Source organism: Hypanus sabinus, chromosome 18 (genome assembly GCF_030144855.1).
Source record: "Hypanus sabinus isolate sHypSab1 chromosome 18, sHypSab1.hap1, whole genome shotgun sequence".
Classification (NCBI taxonomy): domain Eukaryota; kingdom Metazoa; phylum Chordata; class Chondrichthyes; order Myliobatiformes; family Dasyatidae; genus Hypanus; species Hypanus sabinus.
In genome coordinates this window covers 77,929,850-77,939,315 of record NC_082723.1, presented here as the reverse complement: position 1 = coordinate 77,939,315, position 9,466 = coordinate 77,929,850, and the positions used below count along the sequence as shown (strand labels likewise).

The following is a 9,466-nucleotide window of genomic DNA, read 5'->3' as shown; positions in this document are numbered from 1 at the left end:
AGGAAAGAGCAGCAGAATAAAGGGTTTAAAGGTAGTAAGGTAGAAGGGCTAAAGTGTGTGTACTTCAATCCAAGAAGCATCAGGAACAAAGGTGATGAACTGAGAGCTTGGATACATACATAGAATTATGATGTAGTGGCCATTATAGAGACTTGGCTGGCACCAGGGCAGGAATGGATTCTCAATATTCCTGGATTTCAGTGCTTTAAAAGGGATAGAGAGGGGGGAAAAGGGGGAGGAGGGGTGGCATTACTGGTCAGGGATACTATTACAGCTGCAGAAAGGGTGGGTGTTGTGATGGAACATGTTCTTTGAGTCTCAACAGTAGAGGCCTGGACACAGACAGTTTTAATAATAAGGAATTTATTTACAAGGGGAAGTCGGGTCAACACAAGCAACTACAATACACAGGAAGCGGTGTGGGGACAGGGTACGGTTACACAAACAAAGAACACGGGAAAAGCACTCCAACAGCTATCCCCCTAGACCTTGGATAGCTTCGGCTTCCTTACCAGGACAAACGATAGACCTTCCCAAACATAAACCAATGCACTTGCCTTCAATGAGGTGGTCTGTAAGAGAGGGCGAGCCAGGGACAAATCTCATCTTTTATAGCATGGGGCTGGGCGAGATAATCCAATTAAGGTGACCGATAATTTAGGTGTGCATTGATTAGTTGGGAGGGACCAAATGTTGATTGGCATGTGGTGTCCTCCGACCAACCAGGTGGCAGTGCATCTGTCACGTGGCCGGTATCTCTGGATACACTCCAGCCCTCGCACCACATAGCCAACACACATAACAGGGTGAAACGATATCGCATATATCAGAAATAACCAATTTTGAGCAGCTAAGTAAATGCAGAGACACTCAATCAGCTGGCATGCGCAACATAGTATAGAAATGGCTCTGATTACAAGAATGAGTGCGATGGACCAGTGAATGACAGTTGCCCGCCAACCCCCTAGGGACCCAAACAGCCACCAATTGCCCCATGAGGTGTTGTGCTGGAGGAGCTGGTCCCTTGATTTTTGAATTTTAGCCACCGAGTCCCGAATGTGAGCGGCCAAGTGAGTGATGTTGAGGGACTCATCAGGGATAAAGGTACAGCATTCCTCACCAACCACTGCACACGTTCCTCCATCAGCAGCGAGTAGGTAGTCCAATGCCATTCGGGTCTGCAGGGCGACCATGCTGACAGCTGTCAGTTCTGCCGCCGTTCGGGTGAGGGCATCCTTGGTGTGTTGCAGTGCCACTGCCGTCTCGTTGGCCAGAGTCTCGAGCACGCTGGTCATCTGGATCACCTCCCGGGACAGCCGGGGGTGGGGGGGAGGGGTCAATGGAAGAGATGTGTAATGGTGAGGAGAGTGGTGAGGGACTGCCAGCAGGCTCCCCCCCCCCTCCCCAAACAGATATGCCAAAACCAGCAGGAGCAAACAGTCTGTGTAAACAGTTCATCTCAATGTCATCCAGCGGGATCGGCCTGAGTGGCAGCGCATCATCAGCGTGTGCTGGGGCCCGCAAGCAGATCCAGCAGTCCGATCTGTTGGTGTTGCTGGCAAACTCGGAAGCGACCCTGAGGAAGGTGTTGGCAGCTGTCACGGAGCCGAGCATCGCAGCGACCAGGAGGGATGACTGGAGTCGCACCGTTGTCCTGTAGAGGGAGACGGGGGTGGAGGGGTGGGCGGGGTAGGTGTAGGAGGAAACACAGTCCCGTCTGGTTAAAAGTCGGGTATGAATACAGGACAAATCAGATTTACCCGGAATGGCAACCCAGCGGGTGTCCCCTGGACCGCGCGCGACAATTTCTCCCTTTCTGGGGAGGCTCTGCGGCTGTCAGATCCATACTCTGCCCGAGTCCTCGGTCTCGGTGGATTCCCAGTCGGGAGATGGGGACTGTGTCAGGTTGCGGGCCAGTGGGGATCCTCCTTGGCTAGTGGGCCGTGTGTTTAACTGGTCGACGGCCTGCTGAAGGACACTTAGCCACCCCTGCAGCGTGCGAGAGGGTGTCGGAGTGCGGATTTTTTCCTTGAGCAGGCCGTTCATTCTTTCAATTAAGCCCGAAGCCTGGGGGTGCTGGGGTATATGGAACAGCTATGAGATCCCCGCCTCAGGCGCCCAGGTCTGGGCTTTGGTCCCAGTAAAGTGTGAGCCCTGATCGGATTGTACCTCCCATGGGACCCCATAGAGAGAGGAGAGGTGCTGTAATCCTCTGATGGTGCCGTTCTGGTCGGCCCTCTCACAGGGCACCGCCACCAGGACACCCGAGTATGTGTCCACCATCGTGAGGACATACCGCTTCTTATTCTGTCGCGGGAGTGGTCCGATATGGTTGATTTGCCATACCTGACCCGCTCCCGTGCCGGCCCTATCGGCCAGTCCCGTGGCAGATGGGGCAGTTATCTACAGATGTTTTACATTGATCGAGTGTCAAGGCGACACCGAATTGTTCAGCCCAGCCATCGGCCCCTCAGTGGCCACCTTTGCGGTGCGCCCACGCAGCTAGTGCACTGGGGTCTGTGTCAGGGGTGGAAGTGGTGGCAGATGATATTTGGGCAGCCTGGTCCACAGCAGCGTTAAACGTTGCCTCTTCATTATCTTTCCGGGTATGGGCATCCACATGATGGACAGAAATTTTCCCAAAATTCACCAGCCTGGTCCCAAATGAAACGCCACTGATGCTGTCCCCAGAGGGGACGTCCGTGTATTTCCCACCCCATGTCTTGCCACCGGGCCATCCACACTGCAATGCCGTTAGCTACTGCCCAGGAGTCAGTGTAGATGTGGACTGGTCCGGTAGTGTTTTGGAGGGGGAGGGCTACTGCCGCCAGCTCGGCAAGTTGACTGGAACCCCCCCTCCCTCGGTGGTTAAAATTCTACCCGTGGCGGGATGAAGTGCTGCCGCTTTCCAAAATTGTTTACCCCTTTTCCAGCGGCTGGAGCCGTCTGTGAACCAGGCGGCAGTTTGCTGTCGGGGTCGAGGGAATCAAAGGGTTGACCCCAACATGCTGGGGAGGGTTGTACCTCGGGGATGTCCGGGGCAGGATCCTGGGACTGGGGGAAAGCCATGACTTGTTCATGGAGGCAGCTGACCCCTTCAGGACCGGGCTCAGCCCGGTCCGCAATGTACCACTTCCACTTGACAATGGAGGACCTCTGGGCACGGCCCTCCTTGTGGGTAGGATCGGGGGACTTGACCCATCACATTATGGGGGAGATGGGGGCGAAGGACGACAGGGTCGGTGCCTGTTTGGTGTTCTGTGGCGTGGAGCGCCAGGTAGCTGGCACTCGAAGATGCTGTAGCGCAATGCCGCTTCAGGTAGGGACTTAGTCCAGAAACCGAGGGGAACTCTGCGCCCTGGGGTCTTCTGCCAGAGGCCACTCGGCGACCGTCTCGCTCGCTGAGACCTGTAACTCAAAAGGCAGACCCACCTAGCGGGAAGAAAGTGGCAAGGCTTGTTCCACCGCTAGTTTCGCCGTATCAAAGGCAGCCCGTTCCGGGGGCCCCCAGAGAAATGTGGATTTTTCCCTGGAGATCCTATAGAGCGGCCGGAGAAGCATGGTCGTGGGGTATCTGCTGCCGCCAATAGCCCAGGAGCCCCACGAATCTGTGTGTCAGTTTTATTCGAGGGGACGGCAAAATTTAAAATGTTATTTTTGGCGGCATCGGGTATGCTTCAGTGCCCGGAGCTCCATTGTACTCCAAGGAAAATGACACCCTGGCTGGGGCCCTGTATTTTTTCCATATTAATGGACCAGCCCCGTCCCCTGGGGGATTCGATTAGCACGTGAAGGGCCTTTGACACATTGGTCTCAGAAGGACCTTGGAGAAGAACATCGTCTATATAATGTGCAATCGAAATCTCCGGCGGGAATTGGATGTTGTGTAAATCTCGGGAGACAAGGCCATGGCATATTGTGGGGCTATGAATGTAGCCTTGGGGCAGGCGATTAAATGTGTATTGTCTGCTATCCCAAGTAAAGGCAAACTGGTCTCGGCTATCTGAGTGCAGGGGAATCGAGAAAAATGCGTTCGCTAAATCAACAACAGCGTACCAGGGTTTATGGGGACGGCCTGCGATGTCTTCAATGTCAGGTACAGCAGCGGCGGGGGTGGGGTGCAGCCTTGTTCAATTGCCTATAATCAACGGTCATCCGCCAGGAGCCGTTCCGCTTACGGACGGGCCAAATGGGGCTATTGAAAGGCGAGGCAGCGGCTCAAATAATTCCCTCCCGTAACAGGGCTTGAATGGAGTCTGCGATTTCTTGGCGCCCCCCCCCCCCCGGCACCCTGTACCGACTGTTACAGATGATCTTGGAGGGAGGGGGAATAACAATTGGCTCCCACTTAGCCGCCCCGACGACAATAGTGCGATGCCGAAGGTGAACTTGCCCCGTTTGTTTCAAGTGATTGTCCCTTTAAAACATTGATCCCGAGGATACATTCCGGGGAGGAGGCAATAAGGACTTGTACACGTCTGGGGGAATGGTTGCCTATGGCTAGGCGAAGGGTGACCTCCCTAGCTGGTAACAGGGAGCCTCCCCAATCCCTCTATCTGCATGTCCGTACCCCTCCATAAGGCAGGATTGCCTGGGATAATCGTGTGCTGGGCGCCTGTGTCGCCAAGCGCCATCCACCTCTGTGTGTTTCCCTTTCCCCAATGTACTGTGACGGGTATATGTGGCCTCAGGTCCCCCGGGCAGGAAAGGGCGAGAGAGCAAATGCGCCGGGGGCCCCGGCCTTCATCCTATGGGAGGGGGGAAGAGGGCTGCCACGCCGGGGGTGGGGCACTTTGCTGATGGAGGTGGGCCATTTCCTGCCTGACGAGCTGTCTGAGTTCTGTTTTGAGGGCCTTCGAGACAGTTTCAGGCAGGGGAGGCGCGGAGGGTGGCTCGGTGCGGGTGGTCTTTCTGTAACTAGTCTTCCCCCTGCAATGCTCCTTCCACAGGGCATATAGGCTGGGGGTGGGGATGCCATCTATCTGGTTACGATCCACCCCTGCACGCAGCAGGTCCGTGTACAGCTGCCTGCTTGTATATCTGAGAGGGATAGTGTCTAGGGCCCTTGTCTCGGTCTTCCGGACCTGCGTAGGTGCCCCCCACTGCATATATTCTAATCCCTTCAGGAGGGTGATGGCATCCCATACGGTCCTACCGCTGGCTGGTGCCATAAGGGGCAGGATTACCGACTTCAGATCGGGGCGTGCGGTAGTGACCAAGTATCCCGCTAGGGCACCGGTCACTCGTGTGTTTTCAAGGAAGTTACAGTCGCAGGCACCCTGATAGATGCCGTTGACCAGTGCCCATTCCCTGATAACCCGGGTGCCCTCACTGACCGTACCCCATTGCGGGCGCCCGTGTAGATCCCACTCCAGAAGTGTGGGATAGCGAGCTCGTACCGCGGTCACTACCTGATCCCACAGGGTTGTGCCGTTGTGGATTTCTGCTTGTGGCACCCACGACGCATTGTTTATGCTCTGCCGGTCAGAGAGGCTTCCCAGGGCGCTTGCCTCCTGATGGGAGAGGCTGAGGTTGGGGACCCCTCGTCCCACAGTCGGAGCAGCCAGGCCGCGAGGTTCTCGCCTGGTCGTTGGCGGTACCGATCCGCCAACTGGGTCAGCTCCTTGGGGGGAAAGTCCCGTGTCTCCGTGGTCTCGGAGTGACTAGGGGAAGGTCCGGCCGTCTCCCCCTCGTTCCCTTCCTCCCTGCGGTGAACCTGGGACCGCGTGGTGACGGGCCGGGCATGTTGGAGCTCAGGTGAGAAGGGGGAAGGGTGGTTGTGGGACCTTGGTTCCTCGGGCACCCCCTCGTCGTCACTATCCAGCCAGATGTCCCCATCCCCCAGCCATGCGTCCAGCTTGTCGCCACGCTGGACTGAGGCTCGAATCTTTAATGGGTGCGGCTGCCAGCCAGACCGACGGGCTGCCCTGGCCTGCTGAAGTTTTCTGAGGCGACAGGCAAGTTCAGTTCCCCGAACTTCAAGGTCATTGGCTCGGGCCTGGGCAGCCTGTGCTGCTTCCTTCAGTGTGCAACAACACTGACTGAGGTCTTCAATTTCCCTGTCCTTCCGACCACACAAGTGCTGCAGGTGATCAGTAATTCTAACCTGGCGTCTCAGCAGGGACGCAAACAACCAGAGGACACCCCCTTTGACTCCCCTTGGCTTTGGGGAACCCTGATTCCTTCAGGAGGGAGACCACATGATGGCCCAGCTTCTCTCCACGGGGCTCTAACTGCTCAGACCAGTCACTGGTTTTCTGTGGTCTGCCAGCATGCTGGCCAGACTCTCAAATCCCTCCCTTTCATCAGCCCACCCAGGGATATCCTGGGAGCCTGTACTTGCTTTCTTGCCCTTATTCCAGAACATTATCCCCTGTGCTTGTGTCCAGCCAAAACCTATGAGACCCTGCTCCGCAGCACCAAATGTTGTGATGGAACATGTTCTTTGAGTCTCAACAGTAGAGGCCTGGACACACACAGTTTTAATAACAAGGAATTTATTTACAAGGGGAAGTCGGGTCAACACAAGCAACTACAATACACAGGGAGCGGTGTGGGGACAGGGTACGGTTACACAAACAAAGAACAAGAGAAAAGCACTCCAACAGCTATCCCCCTTGACCTTGGATAGCTGCGGCTCCCTTACCAGGACAAACGATAGACCTTCCCAAACATAAATCAATGCACTTACCTCCAATGAGGTGGTCTGTAAGAGAGAGCGAGCCAGGGACAGGTCTCACCTTTTATCGCATGGGGCTGGGCGAGATAATCCAACTAAGGTGACCGATAATTTAGGTGTGCATTGATTAGTTGGGAGGGACCAAATGTTGATTGGCATGTGGTGTGTCCTCCGACCAGCCAGGTGGCAGTGCATCTGTCATGTGGCTGGTAACTCTGGATACAGCGGGTAATGTAGCAGGATCCTCTTTTGCGACAGTAGGGGTGGAAGTCAGGAACAGGAAGGGAGCAGTTACTCTTCTGGGAGTATTCTCTAGGCCCCCTGGTAGCAGCAGAGACACTGAGGAGCCGATTGGGAGGCAGATTTTGGAAAGTTGCAGAAATAACAGGGTTGTTATCATGGGTGACTTTAACTTTCCTAATATTGATTGGCACTTGATTAGTTCCAAGGGTTTAGATGGGGCAGAGTTTGTTAAGTAAGTCCAGGATGGATTCCTGTCACAGTATGTTGACAGGCCGACTAGGGGGAATGCCATATTAGAACTAATATTAGATAACAAACTGGGTCAGGTCACAGATCTGTCAGTGGGTCAGCATCTGGGGGACAGTGACCACCACTCCCTGACCTTTAGCATTATCATGGAAAAGGATAGAATCAGAGAGGACAGGAAAATTTTTAATTCGGGAAGGGCAAATCATGAGGCTATAAGGCTCAAACTTGCGGGTGTGAACTGGGATGATGTTTTTGCAGAGAAATGTACTATCCACATGTGGTCGGTGTTTAAGGATCTCTTGCAGAATGTTAGGGATAAATTTGTCCTGGTGAGGAAGATAAAGAATAGTATGGTGAAGGAACCATGGGTGACAAGTGAAGTGGAAAATCTAGTCAGGTGGAAGAAGGCAGCATACATGAGGTTTAGGAAGCAAGGATCAGATGGGTCTATTGAGGAATATAGGGTAACAAGAAAGGAGCTTAAGAAGGGGCTGAGAAGAGCAAGAAGGGGGCATGAGAAGGCCTTGGCGAGTAGGGTAAAAGAAAACCCCAAGGCATTCTTCAATTATGTGAAGAACAAAAGGATGATAGGAGTCATGACAGGACCAATTAGAGATAAAAGTGGGAAGATGTGCCTGGAGGCTGTGGAAGTGAGCGAGGTCCTCAATGAATACTTCTCTTCAGTATTCACCACTGAGAGGGAACTTGATGACAGTGAGGACAATATGAGTGAGGCTGATTTTCTGGAGCATGTTGATATTCAGGGAGAGGAGGTGTTGGAGTTGTTAAAATACATTAGGATAGATAAGTCCCCGGAGCCTGACGGAATATTCTCCAGGCTGCTCCATGAGGCAAGGGAACAGATTGCTGAACCTCTGGCTAGGATCTTTATGTCCTCGTTATCCACGGGAATGGTACCGGAGGATTAGAGGGAGGCGAATGTTGCCCCCTTGTTCAAAAAAGGTAGTAGGGATAGTCCAGGTAATTATGGACCAGTCAGCTTCACGTCTGTGGTGGGAAAGCTGTTGGAAAAGATTCTTAGAGATAGGATCTATGGGCATTTAGAGAATCATGGTCTGATCAGGGACAGCCAGCATGGCTTTGTGAAAGGCAGATCGTGTCTAACAAGCCTGATAGAGTTCTTTGAGGAGGTGACCAGGCATATAGTTGAGGGTAGAGCAGTGGATATGATCTACATGGATTTTAGTAAGGCTTTTGACAAGGTTCCACAGGGTAGGCTTATTCAGAAAGTCAGAAGGCATGGGATCCAGGGAAGTTTGGTCAGGTGGATTCAGAATTGGCTTGCCTGCAGAAGGCAGAGGGTCATGGTGGAGTGAGTACATTCAGATTGGAGGGTTGTGACTAGTGATGTCCCACGGGATCTGTTCTGGGACCTCTACTTTTTGTGATTTTTATTAATGACCTGGATGAGGGGGCAGAAGGGTGGGTTGGCAAGTTTGCAGATGACACAAAAGGTTGGTGGTGTTGTAGATAGTGTAGAGGATTGTCAAAGATTGCAGAGAGACATTGATAGGATGCAGAAGTGGGCTGAGAAGTGGCAGATGGAGTTCAACCCGGAGAAGTGTGAGGTGGTACACTTTGGAAGGACAAACTCCAAGGCAGAGTACAAAGTAAATGGCAGGATACTTGGTAGTGTGGAGCAGCAGAGGGATCTGGGGGTACATGTCCACAGATCCCTGAAAGTTGCCTCACAGGTAGATAGGGTAGTTAAGAAAGCTTATGGGGTGTTAGCTTTCATAAGTCGAGGGATAGAGTTTAAGAGATGCGATGTAATGATGCAGCTCTATAAAACTCTAGTTAGGCCACACTTGGAGTACTGAGTCCAGTTCTGGTCGCCTCACTATAGGAAGGATGTGGAAGCATTGGAAAGGGTACAGAGGAGATTTACCAGGATGCTGCCTGGTTTAGAGAGAATGGGAAATCAGAGATTAAGGGAGCTATACTCTTTGCATAGAAGGAGGATGAGAGGAGACATGATAAGAGGTGTACAAGATATTAAGAGGAATAGACAGAGTAGACTGCTCAGTACAAGAGGACATGGCTTTAAGGTAAGAGGAGGGAAGTTCAAAGGAGATATTAGAGGAAGGTTTTTCACTTAGAGAGTGGTTGGTGCATGGAATGTACTGCCTGAGTCAGTGGTGGAGGCAGATACACTAGTGAAATTTAAGAGACTACTAGACAGGTATATGGAGGAATTTAAGGTGGGGTGTTATATGGGAGGCAGGGTTTGAGGGTCAGCACAACATTGTAGGCCAAAGGGCCTGTAACATGCTA

At 52.9% G+C, this 9,466-nt stretch overlaps 1 protein-coding gene across 3 annotated transcripts in view; it reads right to left on the bottom strand.

Annotated features, from left to right (window-relative positions):
* Positions 1-353: 353 nt before the first annotated feature.
* Positions 354-9,466, bottom strand: part of LOC132377447 (syncytin-B-like) — a 23,249-nt gene continuing 14,136 nt past the window's right edge. For all 3 annotated transcript variants that reach the window (XR_009506641.1, XR_009506642.1, XM_059943728.1), the window contains one exon: positions 354-1,654. Coding sequence is in view for 1 of the 3 variants with exons in the window: in XM_059943728.1 (XP_059799711.1) it covers positions 603-1,295 (693 nt within the window). In the remaining 2 variants the exon portion in view is untranslated. The remainder of the gene's footprint in view (positions 1,655-9,466) is intronic.